This window comes from Suillus subalutaceus, assembly GCF_016647625.1.
Source record: "Suillus subalutaceus strain FC151 chromosome Unknown DFJ58scaffold_25, whole genome shotgun sequence".
Classification (NCBI taxonomy): domain Eukaryota; kingdom Fungi; phylum Basidiomycota; class Agaricomycetes; order Boletales; family Suillaceae; genus Suillus; species Suillus subalutaceus.
This window is the reverse complement of record NW_024540274.1, coordinates 1-23174: the sequence shown is the minus strand read 5'-3', so window position 1 is coordinate 23174 and position 23174 is coordinate 1. Positions and strand designations below refer to the sequence as shown.

Here is a 23174-nt window from a genome sequence, read left to right as displayed (position 1 = left end):
AAACATCAGAAGTGGCGGTGCCGGTCACTTTGACCTAGATGTTCACTAACACCGTGCAGCCGAGCATCGTTTCTCTATTCTCTTCTACGAGTAGCGAACCTCTTTCCCTATTTTCACAGCAGACAGATGTGTCTCTCGCCGCAGATTCATTCATCCATTTTCTGAACGATGCGTCCTCCCTACCATCTCCGTCTCCACCGGCCGTTCTCTGCTCGATGCCAGCACTCGATGACAATGATGAACCAAATATTGGCTATGGCCTACATCAAACTGTCCTTCATATCCAATCCCCAACTCTCCGGATGACCTTCATCCAGTCCCCACCTAATACAGATCCCAGTGACAGAGAGTTAGGTTTAAAGCATAAATGGCTTCATTTGCAAATTCGAAACGTGGGCAGGGAGTGGTCTTTTGAAATAGGTATCGTTGACAAGTCGGGGAGGCGCGGTGTAGTTCGCTGTTCTACATTTCAGGTGCATGACATTTATGATTTCTCCCGTTCCTCGGTATCAACCTTCAATGCAGACCCTGGTGTAATATGCCCATCTACTGACTTCTTCTTACCAGAAGGAACCCAAACTTGCAATATCTCCTGTTTCGAATGCGCAACCGGTCCTTCATCTGCCTCTTTCATTTCCACAGCCCTCATCTCGTCCCTTGACAGCATGGTCCACAATTACGCTCAACCTTCCGTCCTTGATACCCCACTTTAGCACACTTGCTAGCATGAATCAGCTCGATGACGACGAAGGCAGTCGTCATGACATTAATCGTTCAGCGACAAATATCCCCTGTTCCTAGTGGGACATATTCGCACTTGGCGTACATCAAGATTTATGCGACATGTCGTTTACGAAGAATATGGTTAAGTGATCTTCTCCTAGACTCACAAGTGCCATGGGAGTTTGAATTATATGGGGCTTAGATGGATCATGTGGTTGCGCAGTCATCTATTAGATTGCGCGATGATGCGGTGAGCTCAACGTAAGATGGGGATCCAAGTCTAGTGATGATTCAATGTGTTTCCTAGAAAAGATATATTATTTATCGTGATTGTCCCTGTGACAGCGTCAATCGCAAAAGCGTTGTATATCTGGTGCCCTTGTTCTACACCGATGATCATGGACCTTATACCCTCACGCTGCGTATACGTGTTCCCCATCATCATTCTCGATTGTGTGACTATGTACTGAAATGGGCATAATGGCAACACGACGCCTGCCAGATCTGCCAATCAGGTGAGTCAAGGGAAGAGTCGCGTTCAAACTTCAGTTAGACGCTGCGCGGTAACCGTTGACCTCCTGATACATTTTTCATTCGTTATCAGATATGGTGCTTCTGCTGACAACTTTTTTAAATCTTCGTCGTTGTTACCCCAAGACAGTGACGGCACAATGTACAGTAGTACCGGTGCCTTGCAGTCATGTTTTAATAGCCCCTGTAGCTGCGCTGCCACATAAGTATCTTCGACCCTGTGATACAAACTAGTGAGGATACCGCTGGTGAACCACGCTGTGGCACATCCCACGACTGCATTCACATGATGTCTCATTACATTTCTGCAGCAAGATATAGTTCTGCACGTGGCTCGAAACGATACGGCAACATATCAATCAAGTGCGTTTCATTGATAGTCTGGGTTCCCTGATAGAAGTAGGTTAGGTTTCCAGCTTGTGGCGAGGTAGGTTAGGTTTCCAGCTTGTGGCGAGCTCAGTCTTCCCGCGCATGTAAAAGAAAAGGACTCGCCCACGAAGGAGGTATACAACATCCGTCTTTAACTAAAACGAGATGCGTGCATCGTATTCATTACTCTGTACGTTTGCGTAACTGTGGCAAGAGCGTGGCGGGCTAGGCCATTCGTGGATAATCCTGAGGTAAACTTCCACCGGCACAGGGGATTCGAGTCTGACATCTGACAAAGTTAGAGCTTGGGTGAGTATTTCATGATTACGTAGCTGACAAATATTGAACCCAATATCGCTGAGTTTGAATTTCAAACTTTCGTCCGGCAGGCAGCGGTAGCACCGTGACCTGCTAGAACTCATCTAGAACAAATCATGGCGGATGCATCGGAAATTAAAGATGTCCTTTACGACGCTCTGGAAATAATGGATGGGGGGCTAGATTGCGGAACGAAGCAGAGTGGAATACGGCCCACTGAAGTTTAATATCGCTTCAAAGGTAACAATTCTGATTCTCGTTGGCATTGAATATTGAGTAATGACTGATGAGTCTCAGGTAAAATTGTAGGAAACGAAGGTTTACCTGCTCACCAAATCGCGGTGTTAATGCTGCTTGTTTGCCACTCGCAGGCCCCCTGGGGATCACCTGTTTCCACTAGCGCTGTTCCTTGCCAAACAAATCGAAAGAAATGAGATTGATTTGAGCGACAAGATTCAGAAGGGTGTGCACAATGCAACCCGTGATATACTGAGATTGTAATTTTATCCTATAGTGGTGAGGTTGTATTCTTCCATTATTGCTTGCAGCTGCCGCTTTGCCCGATGATCGTTCTCTTTCTAGGTCATCCTTGGAAACCTTATGAATAATGTTCTGTGGAAGGAACCCATGTAATTTTATTCAGAAATGTCATGTCCACCGTGTAAGCTACGAACGGAGACGAGACACAGCACAAGTCCTGTCAGTGAAATGATCGCGTAGCCCTGATCTGTCACCAATCCCGCTGTCTGTCAGTTGTCTCTCGGGTGCCCATCCGCCAGTGGCAGCTATGACATTAATTGTCGTCCTATCAGACCTGTTGCACTTCGGCGGTTCTCATCCCGTCCTAGTCACGACACTAACATCATTCCTTGTCAAGTTCGCCGATGCCTGGGTAAATATCCCTGCGGGGAAGTACACTTCCTAAATAACCTGGAATTGGACGCGGGAATTGACTGGGTGGAGTGCACGGAGACCTTAGATGACACCCACAGATGCACGTTTGGAAGGGCATGCTGAAAGGGAGTGGGCTAGTATTACTCTCCCCTTCTATTAGCTAGTACGTTCTTCTCGACATCGGACAGCCTGCCCCTGCAGCTAATTGAATTTGTCTAAAGAGGGGACAATATTAATGCTTTTGCATGTTATCATTTCCGTGATTTGAACATAATCTTTTATTTTAGTGGACAAGACATGAGTTTACATGTTAGTAATTTACGTGAATGAAGGTGTACTCCGATCAAGAAATTACTGAATTCCGCGACCACATGTTTCATAATGCAGATCTCCCTATGCTTTATTTGCGTTTTGGCTTCAATATTGCAGCTAACTTTGAGTTTACCCGATCTTCTTCTGTTCCAGGCCATGTGTTCGCGGGGAGCCATCGCGCCCCAAATTTCTCAACACTTCGTTGAAATTAAACTTATTTGAACTCAGTGACCCCTCCGAGACCAGGATATTGTGAGCCCGAAACATTTTTTGCTCTTCAAACTCTTCAATAAGTAGTTTATGACAAATAACATCGTACAGTGGATATCCGCTGTGGCCTCATTGGTATGGTGATATAGTATAAGCTGCCGGTATATTAATCAAGGCAGCTGGGGCTGGTAAGCCAAACAACAAAAAGGATATAGAAGATCGAATGCACGAAGAATAAACGAATAGACCCAAGCTCGATAGAGCGTAGGTGAATTAAGTGAATTAACACAGTTAACACCCGCTTCATACGTCTATCTCCCCCTTATCGGCAATTGCTCGACAGCCCAAGAATGATGACGCGAATCACGGTGAGTCCGGGTAGTATCCACCCGACATGAATCATGTCATTGTCGCATGTCAAATGCATTGCGCAAAATGTAGTGCCGATAGTTGAGGTCGCTGCGTGAACCATGTGGCACCCCTGTGGGAGATCATGGCACCTTCAGCCCGCCGTCATTCTCACCACCTACGGGGGATGACACCACAGCAGTGACCGACGCGACGGTCGTTCCGTTTGACGTAGTGGACTCGGTTAATAATAGTGCAGCTTTGGGAATAGTGGCAAGTAATGGTGGGGGTGCTGAGATACCTGGGGACGATCCAGAGCTGATGGTCACATTCCAAGAGTACCGGTGATGAAAACTTTTCTTCTTCCGCACACTCGCTGAATAAGCGGCTCTCATTGCTTGTGTAGCATCGCTAGTATTGCTTGCGAGACTTGATGATGAACTACGCGTAGCAAGAGCGTAAGACGAGCCTACGGATGGCACAGGAGACGCAGGGGGCGAAAGGGATGGGAATACAACCGGGTGTTCGACGTGAACTTCAGAACCAAAATCCGAAGACGATGAGGAATCCGAAGGCGGATATGCAGAATGCCACTCGCCGGAGGTAGGAGGCTCATCAGCTGTAAGAACAAATGCGGGGAGAGTGAGAGGGAAAGAAGTGAGGAAATCTTCGGGAGGGCGAAGGCATGGTATGACTACAGGAGGATATGGAGGATCTTCTGCATCTGGGGAGGATAGGACTTCTCTGCGGGCCACCCACATGGCTAAATTTGTAGTGCATTGACAAGCGAATATCTCCATTTCTGAGACAGCAGACATATCAGACACGTAAAAGGGCAGTAATAGAATGCAAATACCAGGAACAGCTTGTGCGACAAGGTCCATGAGTGGCTTGGCGTATGAACCTATAAAGAATATCTGTCCTCGGACCTGGTCCAGCGGGGATTCGGAAGGCGTGACAGATGGCGGTAAACTCCAACGCTTCTCTAGCGATGCTTGATAGGTCCATTCAGCCATGAGGGCATCTGCCCAGTAATGCGAGACGCCGGGCGGCCGACTCTACACCGCACGCAAATTAGAATGATGTAGAATATAGATGACGAAAAAGAACGAACAGGATTGCTGATGTCTGCACACTTTATTATTGCCTGGCAAAGCAGTAATTGGCGCCGATCCAAAGAATATTCTTTACCGTCCACAAGCGATTGAAAATCTCTCATGAATTGATAATGGACACTCATATCCGTAGCCAGTACAATACCAGCAAGCATTTTCCGGAAACCAGAGTCTGGTCGATCCAAGAGTTTCCCAAGGCCATGGTGTCGCATTGCTTGTATGAGGAGGGCACAGTGCATCTGTTCAAGAGCTGACTTGTTATCATACACATCAGATAAGGGCGCTTTCGCATTTTTCTGCGAATGGATGTCAGGTGGTGTTTTTGCAAGCTGCTGTGTAGATCATACCATGAACATATTCGTCAATCCGGGATGACCCACATCATGTCCAATGGCAGCAATAAACAGAGCAAAAAGACATGTGTTGTTGAGATCGAATACGAGACGTCCTTCCCTTCCCAGTTTGTTTGGTCTCCATGTGCAGTCGTCACTATCCAACAATATAGACACAGGAGGTACGACACCTGCCGCACACAGGAAGGCCTGGGAGGCCTGCATGACATCTACAGCATGCTGAAAATTATGATAACTGTTATGTCCACAGTACAGGGGCTGCATATGTTTCAAGAACACGGAGATATCATCTGTCTGAGTGATAAGAAACGTCGTCACAGACACAAAATAAGACTGACCGAGGGAGACACCTATATCCTCTCGCATGAACTCAATTCGGAACAGGCTTTCAAACAAAATTTGTGCGCAGAAGAGGACTTCCTCCTCAGGTAGGTTCTGCGGTTCGAAATGCCAACTATCAAGAGACTTGATGAGGTGCGCTCGCGTATGAGCAGGTATCACGATTGGAGAGCTGATGAAGGGATCGGTTAAATGACTTAAATGTGACAGAAAAGGACATTACATGTCATGTACATGGTGACTGACGGTAGTCTGGGTGTGGTTGTACATATCGCTAAGTAGTTCGGCATAGCTATTATCAAACAGTAGTAAGAACCTCTCCGATCAAAAATATATGAAAATAAGGCTTACCGAGTCTCTCCTTGTTCATCTTCTTCCCATCCACCCCACCCATGACCTAAGCCTTGGTTTTCGAGTGCAAGCGCCAAGCCGCCGACGTCGACGCTTCTTCGGCGCCCATGACAATATTCTTCGTTATCAAGCATGAACTAGCTGAACTTGATGGCGATGGCGGAAAACGAGAAGTAGATAAAAAGTTAAGGAGGTGGCCAGTGATTTATGTTGCTGACAGACTACCAATAGCTCGGATTGCTTCGCTCGCGTGGTCGTGGTTGTTTTGACAGATCTCGTGGCCATCGGGTCTCGTGGTTCTCGCGTGGCGGATTTTTTAATTCTCCGCCACATTTTCGGTCCGATTTCCCGAACATGCCCTTGTTGTTATTCGAGTCCTTGTTCAAGGAAAAACTATAAGCCCCTCTTTCGTTCCTGCCACCACAGACGCTTAACCGCATTCTCTTGTGTTTGAGGTCATAGCACGATTTTTTACACCCGCAAGGACTTGTTCCTAGAACGGGAAACCACACAGAGACCGTGACACGATGACAAAGACTCCTGGGAGTTCGTGAAACACAAGAGAGTGAACACGCCTAGGACTCTGACTTTAGGGTAATCCCTGACATCGATCTCAAAAGAGCGCCTGCTTCTCTCGAAGCAGCCAGCATGAATAAGAACTGCGCCCGTGCTCGATGCTAGGCCAGAGGGCATCAAGGTGTGGGGATAATTTTATGTGCGCGTCTGTCTACAACTAAACAGTTGCTTTATTAGCAGTCAATGCCTGTGACTTTCAGTCCTTTTTGTCTGCGTGTCAGGCGACAATTTGACCATTACTTGCAAGAAGTCAGTCAGTGGGACATTTACGGCATTGGTTAAAAACACAGGATTATCACCGACAGCGGAGGAAATGGGCCAAAGTGCTTAGTATTCCGATAGCTCTATGAAATTCGCAACTTGAATAAATAACGGATCGCCCAGATCGCCCAGATCGCCCGATGATCGCTTCACTCACCGTCAGTGTCAGAAATAATTATCCTGTTTCAACCTTGGTCTCGTAATTTTCTGAACTGTAACCCATCGACTCGCCTTGGTCCGTATTCCAGCAGCATATCATCACCCTCTTTATTCCTCATAAATCACCACCGAAGGTATGTCTCTTCGTCCGTTTCACAAATAGCTTTTTTTTGAGCAACTTCAGGCGACCTTGTGCCCCCCCCCCTATTTTTTTGAATGTCATATATGAGCTGTGAGGTATTATTGCCATTTTCTTGGCTGGCCTAGACTGACATTGCCCGTCGCATTCCCGGCTACCTGCCTTTAACAGCGGATCGTATCTTGATTATTATCGTGAGTGTTGCAAGGCACTGAATCACCAGCAATCGGGCGCATGCCATTGACATCTATGGGCCGCTAGTTCTGCGCCACTGTTCACACGACACGACTTACCGTAAAGTCGTGCTGATAATTAAGGCATGCAAGGTAACTTGTTGAGTTGCCGAAGCTTATCGGGCAGTGACCACAACGCCCAACAGCTCCTCTTTCTTGTCCTCTCTAGCCGCGTCATAAGTCCTTGCATCTGTGGGGTAGGTAGACACCCTCCCCGTATTACAGTTTAACTTGTCTGTAACTGACTTCAATGCATTTTAGGTGTGCTTCCGCACCTTTTAGAAGCATTGCGACGTCCCGTCCTTTCTCCCTCGCCACAAACCCATTTCGCGCCTTCTGCTGTCGTTATCGAAATCACGGAGCGCGTGTTGTATTCTGTTTCAGTGCCACCCCAGATCTTCACGGGTCAATGAGGATGTATGACCTGTCAACCATCTTCGAACGCACTCAATCGAAACAATGCAGGGTCTGTCTGTCTAGAATTCAAGACAGCGGCAAGCGGCGATACCATTCCATTGAACCTTAACAGATCGCTGAATGACTTGGCATCAGATGCTTGGTGCACAACTTTGAAGACTCACTGGAATCACTTCTACCATTGAGTTAGTCTAAGCTTACGCCCCACGTTGTAGAACACGCCGGCTTCGGACCTTCACGCGGGTTAATCTTATTCGTCGTCCCCGTGGGGCGTAGCCCTATGTCAACAGTCAGTTCATGTTGTACTGTATCATGTGCTAGTCAATGCTAATAACAATATTAATAAACAATGTTCGTGGGAGCACTATGATGTCAGTCGGGCCTTTGGTCGACCTGTCAAAAAAGAGGGTTCAACATCCTCAAACAAATCATTCTAAATCACATCCACCTATCTACCCCAGGTTCTAGATGATTCGGAGTGCACCGCCTTAGACCGCGTTGATGCTTCCGAGTCAAACGTTTGTGAATAAGTAGTCAGGGATAGATAGTAAAGTCCGTGTGCTTCTCTACTATCATGATTGGCGCTCGGATCATTCCTTCTCTGAGATACAATTGCAATACTCTGCTGGATAATACATGGACTCATATCTTCGTACACCCACATGTTACAGACTTTATGAGTACTTTGGCGCTTGTGCCATACCAAAACAGTTACCAATATCAATGTTCTCACGAGCGCGTCGTGCCGTACACACTGCACGGAACACCAAACGACCTCGCGCTCACAGGGGAGACACGACGGGGACATATGATCAACAACACGACAAGCATACATACATGCATTATATTTATAATTTCAATTTTATCAGCTATGAATGAAATTAATCTTACATCGCCTCATTGTCGGTTCATAACTGCGGGATATGGTCTAGACCGTCATCTGGAATTGAGGGCGCTTCAGATGCGTTCTTATGTGGTTCGACATATATACACATATGAGATTGAAGCTTAAGGACCCTGCAAGTCTTCTTCATGGATCGGTGTTCTGAAATATGGTACGAATCGCCACACGGCGGCGAGAACGATTAGAGGATCGGGTTTGACTGGGGAAGCGAACTAGACTGCAGCCACTGGCAGGAAGTTGTATGAATGACAGGTACTTACGGTACGGTGGCGGAGATACGATCGATAAGGTGACGTGAAGCGGTACGTGCTCCGGCGGCATGGAGGTTATGCAGAACTTCGAATGCAAGATTGGACTTGTGATATGTCTGACGTGTGATTCGACAATGAAATGAAGACGGGCACAGAGAGGGTTGTTAGCTCAAAGTTACGGTATGCGATCTCATGAAAGATCGGGATGTGGACATTGCAGCAAGATGAACAATATGAGTATCATAGGTATCATATGATTTTGCAGAGTATATTACATGCGTTCCAACCTGCCAGAAATTTAATTTGAGTTCTGTCCGTGAGCGAAGAACGACCCAAGACAATAAGAATGATCAAGAAAAAGAAAATGCAACAGTAAACGACGTGATGAGCAAAGTAAAACAAGCAGGGATGAATCACTCCAGCAACCCTCAAATGCGATAGATCGGCAATCGACAGTGGTAGCAACAGTGATTGAAAACGTTACCCAAGACTTGAGCGCTACGAGCTCGTCCGTCCTTTGATTAATCGTCATGGTAATGCAACGTGGGTGTACTTTATATCATGAATGGTGCTTGTAGATTGGCGGGAATCGACCAACGTCGTGCCATAGATGAGAGTGACGGAAGGTTATCAGTGGAAGAACCGCAGCTGCCAGAGCCATGGAGTGTATATGTGCCAGAATACTGCAAGCAATTAGTAAACGATGATTGATATTAGCTAAAAGCATACCTCTGAGGCAGACATATCCAGGGGCGTTCTTCGCGACGAAGTGGAAGACAGTGAAGGGGAGTGGGGATGGGAATTATATGACCTGAGTGATGGCAATGTATACGAATGACACGACGGGTCGTTGGTGGCCCAGCTATTATGTGAGACCGGGGGGTAGGAGAGGTCGGAGTCGTCACCCTCCGCCCACCTCGTGTTTTCGTCTGGGCCAGGTTCTGGGACCTCTATGAGAGTCTGAAGGTGTGAAGGTGCTTGTTCCTCGAGTTCCTCGTCAGAGTCGCGGTATCCAACGTCGAGTTGAAACTCGAAGACCTGAGGTTCTTCGTCCAACGGGCCTGCATCCTCCCCCATCCAGGTACTCATTGCCTGACCACCACCCTCATGCATTGAGAACGGATTGAGCCGAAATACACCCATCATTTTGCGCATTGCCTTGCTTGCTTGGGTCGCGCGCAAGGGCACTTCTGTTGGGGGAGCTAATGAGGTGCTGTCCTGCGCAGCTGGGACAGCGGTAGCAAATTCCATGACAAAGCAATCGGCGCTTGAAACCTCATCTTGTTCGAGCTTGACTGGAGGTGATCTGGACGATGAAGCTCTAGAAGAAGTACGTGCAGAAGGAGATGTGCTAGTGACTGTAGGAGGTGGTAGTGAATGCGATGGAGTACTTCTGTCATCGTGGATAGTATAAAGAGTTGCACCCCATGAAGCATCGTCGAACTTGAAAGTGGAACCTGCCGATGGGGAGCGGTGTTGGAGTACTTGACGTTCAAAGGATGAAGATGACAATCCGGATGATAGGGATTGAGGAGATGTTGATTGTAAGTGACGCTGGGAGGGTTCTGTGTAAGCAGACTGTTGATAGCCACCGTGACCGGAACCGGGGTGGCGCAGATTGACTGGATAAGATGGAGAGGATGGTACAGGAGAGGAGGAAGGTACAACTTCATTAGACCAATTATTGAGCAAATTCACGTTCCAGGAAGAAGAAGTAGAAGAATAATCATGAGGGATTTCATTTTGTGATCTGGATTGGTAGTTCCAGTGAGCAGGAGCTAAGGAAATGGAGTCATGTATCTGGTAAGACTGTCTCTCGGTTTGTTGGTGAAAACGTCTGTCGGTAAGGATTGGATAATGATCCAAAGACATGAAGAGAGTTTATCTTAAGCGGAAGCGAAAGGGAGAATGAGATAGTTTGGAGGATGACAAGTGAATAGAATGATATAGTTGGTGAAAGGGTTTTGAAGAGTTAGGACGCGAATTTAACTTGAGAAGGGTGCTCTATAAGAACGAACGGAAAATGAAGTTTGAAAGAAGTTCAGAGAATGAGATCTTAGTATCCGACATTTGACATCTGATGTAAAGAACGGGAGGAGCGTATGCAGGGCGCCCAGATCTAAAATCTGGATCGAACTCGTTGCAGAGGCACGTCCGAATGGAAGTGTCTTGTGTGAAAAAATGTCAACACATTCTGGGCAACAAGCCCTCGCCGTGACGGAATTTCATGTTATAATAAACAAAAAAAATATCCGTCTCAATATTTCATTTTTATACACCGGAATCTTACCAATTGAATCATAAACCCGGAACTAGCGGTGAACTACTACCCAATAGGCTTGAAATCCCCGTTCGTTGTCGTATACTGCTCCTCACCGTTAAGTCGGTGTCCATAAAAGGAAGTCTTCGTATTGGGATCCACATACCACCAGCGTCTAAATCTAAAACTTCCAAATCCGATATGCTTCTCCGGTCTCCGATGTTTACCGAAACCGGTTATTACTCCTTGCTTTAAATTAGACGCCCAAACTTGCATTGATATCTATCATGTTATCATACCATCTCACTATCCTATCAAAACTTTACCATCTTTGTCATATTACCATCTAAATTGCTCATAATCCCACCTTTTGCACGTTTACGTCCTATCATGGACTAGAAAGGAAATCAGCACCCGCCTTTCTTTGCCACCACAAACAAAAGCGCTAGATTCAAATATAAACTATCTGACCTCGACCTCGGACCTCCTTCCCGGTGTATCTTTCTTATTCCCCAAATTCAATGATGGGGTTTTCAAGATCTGCGCTAGCTATGCTGTGTTCACCGCATCGCAAATTTAGACCGGATCGCGTGCCGCAGCCGAGAGATGCGCGTTCGTCAAAAGGCACAGCTTCCTATCCTCGATTCTGCCAAGCTCCTGCTCCTTGAAGCTGATTAGCACCATCGACGGAGTGTAAATGTTTCGTCCTTCATGGTACCGATACGGTTCAGCGACACTCCATATCCCCGATGTCACTCCCATCCCGTGTGAAACGACCTAGCATTTACTTGGAGTACGCCACCGCAGATCGCCTTTTGAATCAATCCCCTTCGGCTCGCGTCGTGGACTCTAGGGCAACCACTCGCATCGAATCGTAAATCCATCACCTCAACCGTGATCCCTTCCGTTGGCTATCACGAAATAACCGATCTTCGCCACCCGTATTCATAATTTTATATTATCACATCGTTATTACCAAGCATTGTCCTTGGTTCCATTATCGCCATAGTAAGTACTTGTATTGTCGGGATGTCGGAAGTTAACTGATGATCTTCGATCTTAGCTCTTCAGGTGCTAACCATGATCTGATAACAATCGCTTCCTTTTCATGCTGTAAACTTTTTTCTCTCGAACCATTTTATTCTCTATTATGTGATCTTGACATTGGAGCCGTCGTCGTACGAATACTCGTGTTTTGGCCGTAAGACCTAAGTGAATCGGTCATTAACACACAACGACTACAAAGAATGGATCATTCGAGAAAATGTCCTGTTTGCACGTTCCTGCTCCCCATGCTTTCAACCAATCATGTGCAGATCTGCCATGCATTGGGCACATGCCTTGATCTTCGGCATCAGCTGGCCATCCGTCGTAGTCGTGCCACTCCTACGTCATCGTTCATGGTTCAAGATTAGTACTCTCTCGCCCCCCTGTATCATATCCGGCGCGTTCACCGAGTCTTAGATACCCTGCCGTGATCCGCCGTGACACCGGTGCAACTTGTTTTTTTCTGTCATGCACACACTGATGTCTCCTTGTTCAGGTTCCTTGCCAAGCTCGGGCTTCCAACCACCGGTACCTTTTTTTCTGAACCCCTCTGTACAATCTAAATACCGGCCGACGCTATGGTGCCACACATGATTTCTGTCCATGTGGTCACTGTCCTCGTGCTCGGATCGGCGGTGCTGCAATGATGACCATGCCGCCGCAGCGCCCCGCATAGGTTCAGGGTTGAGGCTTTCAAAGCTCCAGCGGGCTGCGCATCGATCACCCTTGACCTCTTCCCATGATGTTATCTTACTCTCAAGGAATGAGGTATATGACATCAATGTTTGTTGCAGTTTTTTTTGACCGGAGAGATTACCAGGGGAGGCGACAGTAAACCGATCCGTGTGCTTCGCGTGTATTCACGTGTTACCCGTTTACCCTCTTGGCCGACCGCGGATATCATGGTCTCCCATGCGGCGGACCACAAGCGCTATTTACAGTTATGAATAGCGCTCAAACCTCGATACTTTATCTCCATACTCTATCTGGCGGGGATAGTCCACCGAAAAAGTCAACGATACAGACAAATAAGAATCCTCGTCCCGTGGAGCACGACATGAAATCCTGCAGAGTGGTATTGATCTCTTACCGGATATTCTCCCGTCAATCATAATCTTCAACATGGTTCGACTGCCGTAAAATACGATTCCTATGCCGATCACGATCTCTCATATCCTTGGTGTTTGACAGTTACATACGGTCTCAAAAAGGAGGTTTCCTTACCTTGACGGATGTCCCTATCTGAACAAATCTGTACTCTATCCCCACCCGCCTTATTCGGCGCGAAGGTACCTGAAAGTCGGCGGCGATGCTCAACGTTGGTTCAAAATGATCTGCGTTGACCACATTAAGAACGCTGAATCCCCTCGAGGCGCCCGCGGACCAGGCTGTGTGTGATTCGCTACCTCACTCAGTTGCCGATGATGTTCTTCCCCCTTGTTATCCGCATCGCAGATTGATATCGTTGTCCTTGTTTCGTCACCTCCGGGGGAGTTTCAGGAGGCCTCAGGAGACCTGTGGGTACCTGATGGCATTCAGATCCGCGGATCATCTTTTGGGACTGCTCTGCTGACCTTTGCTCCCAAGTTACGCTGCGAAAAAAATAAAACGACAAAAAAAAGTTTCAGCTTCATTCAACGGGAAGCTTTGGATTAACAAACGTGTCTGAGATGTATTTCATCAGCCCCGACGGCGAATAGAATATTCACTCACGCCGATGCCGGTTATGCTCCGATACATTGTACTTTAAGACGTTAGCTGGTCATAATAATATTCTCCCACCGTTTGTTACGCATACGGATCATGACTGCCACACGAGATGAGGCTTAGCACCGACTATCTATTAACTTGATCTTTGGGTACGCCGTTCAGCGCGTTATGAACTCTGCTTAAATTTTCAACCGGGAGGGGAGGATCGAAAGCTGCCTTCTGTTATGTTGTGTTATTGTGTGGAAGTGGACAGTCCGCTTTGAGCGGTTTGTACGTGCATCATGATGGCTTCCAAATACTAGTACATACAGCCTTCCAAAGCTCTAGGAAAGCACAGGAACGTTGCGAGACTAGTGCCTAACGTTTGTGAGTAAGGAAGCAGCCCAGAGGCGTCCTGATTTTCTCGCGTCCTCATCGTGGCGCCTTTAGTTCGAGACTGTAAGACGCCGTGCGCATAAGCTGACAGGCTTTCAAAGAATACAAGCGGCTGTACCTGTGGTTACACATCAACATCTGAGCGTCTCGTTCTTGAGCCTCACGACCGCTTCGGTGGGCGTTAATTTGAGTTTGAGTTGAGTTTTGAGGCATCGCAAATGTTTAATGTACCTAAGGTTGTATATCCGACGCTGGCGTTCACTCCGAGCTTGTCGCTGCGCAAGAAATATTGAGCCTCGGGACGCTCGCTATGCAACTAGAGGGTTCATTTTTAACGCGTTGACACGCCGTTACTCTTGGAAGCTTGATTTTTTGACCTCGAACAGAACTTGGCAACCAGGTGATCACTAGGTCCACGATAAAACTGATGTTCAACGAGGATGGTCGTCGATATCAAAGATAATGATAAGCGCTAAGCATCCGCGGATAACGAAGAACGCATTCAACGTTGCAGCGCGTAAGTAAAGTTGTTGTTCGGATATACACCCTTGCCTCTGTCCCAGATATTGGTCAGCTCAGCCTAGACTCCGCTGCTAGATGATCGCAACTCACATCACGGGTGCCATGCAGGTGCGTTTGTACAGCTGTGCAGAATTAACACCTGGAATCTGGATGCACATGCGGCGATGACGTCAAACTTCAAGATAATGAGTTCGCCGTGACCTTGCGACATCACCGAATACGTTTGTACAGCTGAGCTGGTTTAGCTACTGGGTGCATATGGGATGATCGATGATGCATGACGTCTCACTTCAAGATAAATTCACTGTGACTTTGCGATGTCACCGGGACATGTACGCTGTTCGGTTACGTCATAACGTCTTACCACAATTTGCGCGTCCAATGATTCGTCGAAACCCCGTCCGACGTGGGTGGGTCCGTCAGCATTACATTTTCTAGCGTGACTTGAATACCAGCGTGGGGTCCCTGTTTAGATGTAAAACGAGCAGTTCAACGACCTAGTGTGGGCTGTGGTAGCCACGAGGTCGTTTCATTTTGAAGTTGCGTGCAGTACACGTCACATCTGGGAGATGATCCCGACTGAAGGTTTCTGAGGACCCGAATGGCCGCCGCAGCGGTGAAAAAAGTCGCTTAAGCCCAGATTGTTGTTTTCTGGTTTTCGGGCCTGGCTGTGGCTGTGGAGTGCCGTGGCTGTGAGTGCTGTGGCTACGGACTGCTCGGCCGTGAGTCGTGACTCCATGTCTGACATGAACATCCAGAACACCGTCCCAGACTTTGAATGAAAGCTTGAACTCACATTCCTCGTAGCACTTCCATTGACAGCCGCTTTTACCCCCCCCTGACAGGCTTTTTAATGCGTCAAAAAAGAAAGGAGAGCACGATCGCGATCATCACCCATTCGTTGCCCCAAACCTAGGATTATTTGCATCGGCGACGTTTACAAAGCTTTCACCTTTCCTAAAAACCTCACAAGCTCCCGTACCACCATCTCTGGCGCTTCTTGTTGTACCCAATGGCCTGCCCCCTCGATCAAAACGAAATCCTCATCCTGCATGCCTCCCGCGCCGCTACACATCACTTCTCGCATCTTCCTCACAGCCCCTGGAGTTTGATACACTCCCCAATCCTTGGCTCCTGATATAAACGCCGCAGGCACCTCCACTCGTCGCCCAGCTAGAGCACGTAGTTGAGCTATCCGCTCAGGGGGCGGAGGCGAGAGTCCGCTACGATAATGATTAAGCGCACCCTGGAAGCCAGTGCGGCCGAATTCAGCAGCGTATACTCCCCCAGAGACTTCGTCACCTCTGGGCCATGTAATTCGGGCGTCCATGCGAACATGACGAGCAATGACGTCTGGCATGCTTTCGTGCAGCGGCACTGACGTAGTATTCTGGGAGAGTAGCAAGGTCCATTGCCAGCTCACTGATGCTGGGCGAAGGTGATAATGCAGAAGGTAGGGGGTGTGGATCATTTCCATCCCAATTGCCACTCTTCATGTAGATATAGCCGCCGAGAAAATCGTACAGAGCCTTTCCCCCTTGACCAAGCATGTCCGCATTGGCAGAAAGAGTAGAAAAGTATGCCGTATAGTGCTTGCGTGGAGGTTGGAGCGCAGCAAGCGCAGTGGCAATGTCAGTACCCAAAGAAACCCGTTCCTTCGCTTTATCATCTCCACCTTCGCTACTCGCTTGAGACAAGGGTGGACCAACGCCCCCAAAGGGTGCGCTCATGAACACGACTGATGCAAATAGTTCCGGATGCGCGACAACGCAGTGTCCCGCAAGACGAGACCCAAAGTCATGCCCTACGAGCATCGCAACGGATGAATATCCGAGCGCTCGTACAAGGGAACAAACGTCATCTACGATATTGAGCATATGATACGAGGAAAGCGCATCTTCGTATTGCACTTGGCTGGCACTTCCGAATCTTGTCAGCGTTGTTCGCCCATAACCACGCAAGTCAGGGGCGACAACATGATAACCTTGATGAGCGTTGGCGATAGGCACCAAGACTTTGCGCCATGAGTAAGCAAGTTCTGGAAAGCCGTGGAGAAGGAGGATCAAGTGGCAGGGTGTGCTCGATTGATTGCTTGTATCTGGAAACGCTTCCAGGATATGGACGTTCAGACCATCGCGGTCACTCAAGGTGATGTACCGAGACGTAATTTGAGGAGGGAGATCAGGTAAGTCGACTGGCGTTAGTGTTGTGTTCATGACATTTGATTTGAGTATTTCTGCCCAGGGAACCCTTTACCAGTCAGTTACAGGGTTTAGTAAATGGAAAGGTACAAGCTCCAATGACACCTCGTTGATAAGATTGGACAGTACCCTAGAGCCTTAGTAGGTGCATCCAAGTCTTGATAAGTCGATATCCAGCAGACACGCTATACTCACCTGCAGAACGGACTCGGGTTGTTGCACTGGCGTGGCAATATAGAACTTGATATATGATTAGCCTGGAAGAAGGGACGTATTCTTATTCTGCTGCGGAGCAAAAACACCTGATGTTCCCACGTACCTGATCTAATTAGACGTGACAGCGAGGTTTGACGGACGGGTCTAAATCGACGTGTTTTTAGTTGTTACCAGCCAAATGAATAAATACTGGATACCAAGCGCCCTTACAGTTCTTGAAAGAAATACTAAAGACGAAGTCTCAGCGTCCGAGAGAGAACTGCTATGACATTAACAAGACCTAAAGACGAAGTCTAAAGGTGAAATACAGTAAGACAAGGACGGCGGGGAGGAAAGACGTGATACATACCTCAGCGTCCGAGAGAGAACTGCTGTCAGAGGTATGAACGTACACAGAAGACGAGCTTATAAGGTAAATTACGTAAAGAGTCCGTGATGACGAATGATGACGAATCTAAGTGTCGACGTTGTACTCTCAACACACCCCCTCAATGAGACACCAAGGCGAGACCTGAACGATGCTGAACCTTTTGTGAACACATCCGCGGTGTTCTTATGGGTAGAGAGCCAGATGGGGAGAAATGTGCCTTCTTCGACGTGGCGCTGAATGAAATGGTATCGCAAATCGATGTGCTTTGTTCGGATGTGATTGGCGGCCTCTTTCGAGAGTGCGATGGCTCCTGCGTTGTCGGCGAAAAGTTGTAAGGGTAATGTGAGTGGGACACTGATACAACCGAAAAACGACTGGAGCCAGAGTCCATCTTGTATCGCTGCTGTTAAGGCCATGTACTCTGCCTCTGTGGACGAAAGCACATGAGTCATTTGCTTTTTCGTAGAGTGTGATATAGGGCCACTGTTGTAGAACCAGACATAGCCTGAAACTGAGATGCGGTCTTCGGGATACAAAGCCCAGTCAGAGTCACTGAACCTGTGGAGGGTGGCATTCACACCGACACCCCCATAATGGATGTGCAGCCCACAGTGCCTGAGAGGTAACACAAGACATGTTTCGCAGCTGTGTAGTGGCAGGGTTTCGGCAATCCATTGTTCCGAGTGAGGCGCATCACAGTGTGAGCGATATCTGGACGAGTGTACATGGTGAGGTACAGGAGTTCACCAACAATCTTACAGTATTCAGTTTCTAGGTTGTCAACATGTGGATGCAAGTCAGTCGGGCGTCCGAACGGGAAGTTTGGATCCATTGGCAGTGCGACAGGGTTACAGTGAGACATCCCATGTTCTTGTAGAAGGTAGATGATGTAGTCCTCCTGGTGCATCCACAGCTTGTGCGTTTGATGGTCACGAATGAATTGAATGCTGAGATATTTTGTGATGGGCCCAAGATCAGTGATTCCGAATCATTCCACAATTTTCAACTTTGTCTGGTTGAGAAAAGTGCGATTGTTCGCACCTGCCAGTCCATCATTCACATGCCAGGCGATGATGCAGATGATTCTCACCCCCTCGCCATTGATATGGTCGAAAATGAATACTGCATAGTTGGCGTCACAACAGATGAACCCTAGACTGATGAGCACCGCTCTAAGAAGCTCATACCAGTCATATGTGGCCTGCTTTAGGCCATAGAGGGAGGACAGTAAGAGCCCATTCAGCAACCGACATTTGCCCATGTTTGATACAAATGAACAAAATGTGACGAGAATGGCATTGAAGCCGATGTGATGGAGTTTTAATGGTCAGCCTATGATAAGTGCATGTATCTCTGTCATATGATAAGGAGCTATATAGCTATGGATCCAAGACTCACACACCCACTGTTTGCTAACCCTTCTAACCCTTTTTTTCTACAGAGACCTCTCATGACCCCACCAGTTCAACCTGCAGATCAGACTCACCCCCACCAGGCTGATTTAACGTGACAAGCTGCAGTTCACCAATGTATTCTGCGCTATGTAGCGCTTCTACTCAATATACTGCTTGCTGCCTCAGTGCAATTCCTCCTGCTGCAGATTCAAGATGTCAGTGGCCCTGAGCCCTACCATACATCAGCCCTGACAGGGCAAGAATGGGTTATGGAATTGATTGTAGGGCATCCAGAACGCACCCGCTGTGAGCTTGGCGTCAATGTCCACGTCTTTGCAAGCTTAGTTGATGACCTTCATGGCCTCGGTCACACTGATTCACGCTACGTTTCAGCTGGAAGAACAGCTAGCCATTTTTCTGTACACCTGTGTGACAGGATTGACTGTTAGACATGTTGCAGAACGATTCCAGTGCTCGAATGCTACTATTTCTAAGTTCGTGATTTCGTATATGTCTCACACTTCAGCTTATTCCATCCCATAGATATTTCCGGAAGATGCTAGATATATTTGCCTCCCACCCCTTCTACACCACTCATGTTCACCTTCCTCCTGCTGATGCACCTGTCGCCCGCGCAATTCGTGACAGTCAAAAACGATGGCCATACTTCCAGGATGCTATCAGGAGCCATCGATGGTAGCCACATTCATGCATTCCCTCCCTCAGCCACCCATCACCTGTACTACAACCGAAAAGGATTTGTCTCTCAAAATTGTCTCTTTGTTTGCGACTTCGACCTCAATTTTATGTTTGCACTAACTGGATGGGAGGGATCTGCGACGGATGCACGGCTCTGGGATCAAGCTCACATTGATGGTTTAAAAATTCCACCAGGAAAGTGTCTCCTTGCAGACCTAGGCTTTCCCTTGTGCCGACAACTGTTGGTCCCTTATCGTGGTGTCCATTACCACCTTGCTGAATGGGGTTGTGCTTCTGTCAGGTAAGACTTACAGCTCTCTTTTGCAGTCCGGCTCATCCAATAATGTTTTAGGCCTCTCAACAAGGAAGAACTATTTAATCTTCATCATGTGTCTGCTCGTAACATCATTGAACATATTTTTGGTGTGGTGAAGCGGCGCTTTCGCATACTCTTAGTATCCCCAGAATACAAAATCACCATTCAAGCTCGCATTCCTACAGTGCTCTGCGCTCTTCATAACTACATATGCGCCCATGACCCAAATGAAGGGCCTCTGCCTCAGAGAGCCATCTTCAATGACAACCCCGCCATTCAAGTACAACCAGATGACACGCGTGATGATGATCAATCCAGGTCATAATTCAATCGCCGATGATGCAGATGCAAATGCATTTCGTGATCGCATGGCCACGGAGATGTGGGGAGACTATCAGAGGATTTTACAGGAGCGCGATTTAGAAGACAGTTTTTCATCAGTTGGACATAGACAAAGAACCGGAGGAGGAGGAAGACATAGATGAGTACTATGGGAGCGAGGATGATGCTGACAATGATCTTTAATTTCACAATGTACTCTAGTGTACATTGTGCTACAACAAAAACAAAGATGATGTGCTGCATATAAACATGCTGATGAAAATGAAGGAAAAGTGCAATGAGCAACAGAAATTACAGCGCGCCAAAGTCCCCCCTGAGAGCCTGATGGATAACAGATTGTAAGTAAGGCAGGCGATTCTCAGGCCTACTGGACACATAAGTGGTGCATGTCGATGGGCTCCTTCCAAAGACAATCATGAGTGTGACCTTGTCCTCTGGTGTGATTTCTTCATCATCTTGCATTATGGCCAAAGCCTGTGATCTCTCATCTGCCACCTGACTTTCATCCGTGTTGGTCATCGACGTTGACAGACTGTCTGTCAGGTGGTTTATGGCACTTTGAAGGTACATAAACGCCTGCAGTATTGCCTAGCCTTGGAATTGCATTGACTAGCAACATGTGACATGGTGCTGCCACCATGTGCCAAAAGCTTCGGCTTCTTCTCAGAGCTGGCGGAATCTATGTGCGACATAGGAGGATTGGGTGGTGTTACCAGAGAAGAGCATGTCAGAGTGCGAACATTTTCCGGTGCTGGAGGCTGATACTGAAGACAGGGGAAGGAGGCATGTTCATGGAACTGCTGCTGACAATTCCAATGTTAGCGGATGGGAGGGCAGACATGACCATATCCCATCCAAAGCCATCTGCATGTGCTGGGCTAACAGGTATGTTGTGAGGAGGGGGCACACAAATAGCAAGACCAATAGCATTGCTGCCCACCTCAGTACTAGCAGTGCTAGGTGCTGATTGACTGGCCATGATGCTGGCAGATGTGACAACTGCTGGTGACTGTGCAGCTAATGGAGCCAGGTTATAGGCAGCAGCGCACATGGCGCCACTCCCATTCGGCAGGATCTCCTCCATCTTGGGGAAGAATTTCCATCTGGAGTTCCTGAATGATCTCATTGCCTAAAAACAGGTAAGTAGCCAGAAACCAAAGTGATACGTGTACACACCTTGTTGCTGTTGGACTCGAGGAACTGAATCCACTGAGTTTCTGCTGCTCCCCCCACAATGTTCACGCCGGAACTCGTTATCCCAGTGGCATCCAGATCTGTTGTGATATCTGTTAATGGTGCTGTGGATATTTTTGAGCTATATAATAGGATCGTGATTAGTGATGGTGAGCGCTGATCTGAGTATGACACACACATATTGCCATTTACCCTTGCAATGTCCCCCTGTCTTGGTTGGGCCATGTGTCGTAAACTGTGTGATCACTCTTGCAGCCTGGTTGAAGACATTGTTCTTGAATCCTCCTTCTGCGACCTTTGCTTTTTCAGAGATCAAATGATCCAGGAAAGCAAAGATCTCATTATCATTCCATTGAGCGTTGGGTGGCCTCTCTGAGGCCATTGGTGAAGTAATACAGAAAAGTTTAAACTGGGTACAGATTATGATGGCAGATACAGTTGTGAAGATGTGTTGTCGCTGCTGTTGACTGATTTTGTTAAGACCGTACTCAAGTAGTATCAGATCCGAAGGGCTTCGGCCTCAGCTCGTGCGCTGTGCCCCTTTCCCGAGTCTTGCCCCTTATTTCAGAGAGCTAAAGTATCGCGTCTAGTTGAAACGGATAAGTATTGCAATGGATCCGTTAAGACTTCCGGATATCGAACGTATAGAGTAACGGCCAATCCGGATCGGATCCGGACTAGAAAACTAACGGGTGAGGACTGTCCGAAGACAGAGGCGGATATGTAGACTATAGGAATCTATCCTAAGTCTCGGAGTAGACAAGAGTAGCATACTCAAGTCCGGATGGATAACGGAGGGACTCAGAGTCCAGACGGAATGAGTGCAATCTAAGATGATATTCGAACTGATCTACTACAGCGCATATACAAAGGTTTATATACTATGGATAGCTAACGGAATGATCAATAAGCAAAGGTGCGAGGCTATGTATGAAAGTATAAGCAAAGTCTAAGTGGAGCGTATTGGTAAGTTGGATGGATCACGAATCATGAACCGGGAATGAAGTACAAGTAAAAGCGGATTCGTAAGTGTAGCGGATCAGTAAGCATAGCGGATCAGTAAGCATAGCGGATCAGTAAGCATAGCGGATCAGTAAGCATAGCGGATCAGTAAGCAAAGCGGAAGTAAAGGATAACTGGTATACCGGTGTACAGGAATACCGAAAGGAGATGAACGATAGTTAGAGTTATATGAACAGGAAATGAAATAAGAATCAAAGCGGATCTGTGGACCGGACGATGGATATGTTCATCGGATCTGGATCGGATCTGAGATCCAGATCATCGGATCTGTAACCGGATATATGGTATATGACAGATTTGACGCTTAGGAGTAGAAAGACTGGTCATAGTCAGAAGGAGAGATTATTTAAACTCCATCACATCGGCTTCAATGCCGTTCATCATCACATTTTGTTCATTTGTATCAAACATGGGCAAATGTCGGTTGCTGAACGGGCTCTAAGTGTGCAACCAGATGTTGCTCATTGGATCGAGTCGCTCAAAACCTGGAGGCTGACGCATGAAGATGTCTTCTTGCAGTTTCCCCCACAGGAATGCTCTCCTGGTGTCGAAGCAGTCAAGTTCCCAGTCGTTGGCTGCAACGTAAGCCAATAAGATGCGGATGGATGTAGATTTTGCCACTAGTGCAAACATCTTCCCAAAGTTGACTCCCAGAATTTGAGAGAAACCTTGCGCCACAAGTCTCACCTTGAATACTGGTCC

General features: G+C 47.5%; 5 protein-coding genes across 5 annotated transcripts; 1 reads left to right on the top strand and 4 right to left on the bottom strand.

Moving 5' to 3' along the window:
* Positions 1-23: 23 nt before the first annotated feature.
* Positions 24-1400, top strand: DFJ58DRAFT_774648 (uncharacterized protein). Its single transcript, XM_041389389.1, has 4 exons — positions 24-473; positions 568-793; positions 885-973; positions 1031-1400. The coding sequence occupies exons 1-3, from the start codon at positions 39-41 to the stop codon at positions 923-925; spliced, it is 702 nt and encodes a 233-aa protein (XP_041246498.1). The 5' UTR covers positions 24-38; the 3' UTR covers positions 926-973; positions 1031-1400.
* Positions 1401-3397: 1997 nt separating this feature from the next.
* DFJ58DRAFT_700232 (uncharacterized protein) lies at positions 3398-6135 on the bottom strand. The gene is made up of 7 exons (XM_041383568.1): positions 5864-6135; positions 5736-5804; positions 5512-5684; positions 5168-5463; positions 4820-5116; positions 4562-4763; positions 3398-4507 (listed from the first exon to the last, which is right to left on the bottom strand). Exons 1-7 carry the CDS (start codon positions 5995-5997, stop codon positions 3849-3851), a joined length of 1830 nt encoding a protein of 609 aa, XP_041246497.1. The 5' UTR covers positions 5998-6135; the 3' UTR covers positions 3398-3848.
* Positions 6136-8966: 2831 nt separating this feature from the next.
* Positions 8967-10972, bottom strand: DFJ58DRAFT_700230 (uncharacterized protein). The gene is made up of 2 exons (XM_041383567.1): positions 9533-10972; positions 8967-9486 (listed from the first exon to the last, which is right to left on the bottom strand). The coding sequence occupies exons 1-2, from the start codon at positions 10673-10675 to the stop codon at positions 9358-9360; spliced, it is 1272 nt and encodes a 423-aa protein (XP_041246496.1). The 5' UTR covers positions 10676-10972; the 3' UTR covers positions 8967-9357.
* Positions 10973-15484: 4512 nt separating this feature from the next.
* Positions 15485-17199, bottom strand: DFJ58DRAFT_774636 (Alpha/Beta hydrolase protein). The gene is made up of 2 exons (XM_041389388.1): positions 16096-17199; positions 15485-16070 (listed from the first exon to the last, which is right to left on the bottom strand). Exons 1-2 carry the CDS (start codon positions 16931-16933, stop codon positions 15655-15657), a joined length of 1254 nt encoding a protein of 417 aa, XP_041246495.1. The 5' UTR covers positions 16934-17199; the 3' UTR covers positions 15485-15654.
* Positions 17200-20546: 3347 nt separating this feature from the next.
* Positions 20547-21831, bottom strand: DFJ58DRAFT_839246 (uncharacterized protein; the record flags this gene model as incomplete). Its single annotated transcript, XM_041392513.1, has 5 exons — positions 20547-20791; positions 20824-21019; positions 21064-21384; positions 21432-21570; positions 21626-21831. 5 exons carry the CDS (start codon positions 21829-21831, stop codon positions 20547-20549), a joined length of 1107 nt encoding a protein of 368 aa, XP_041246494.1.
* Positions 21832-23174: the final 1343 nt, after the last annotated feature.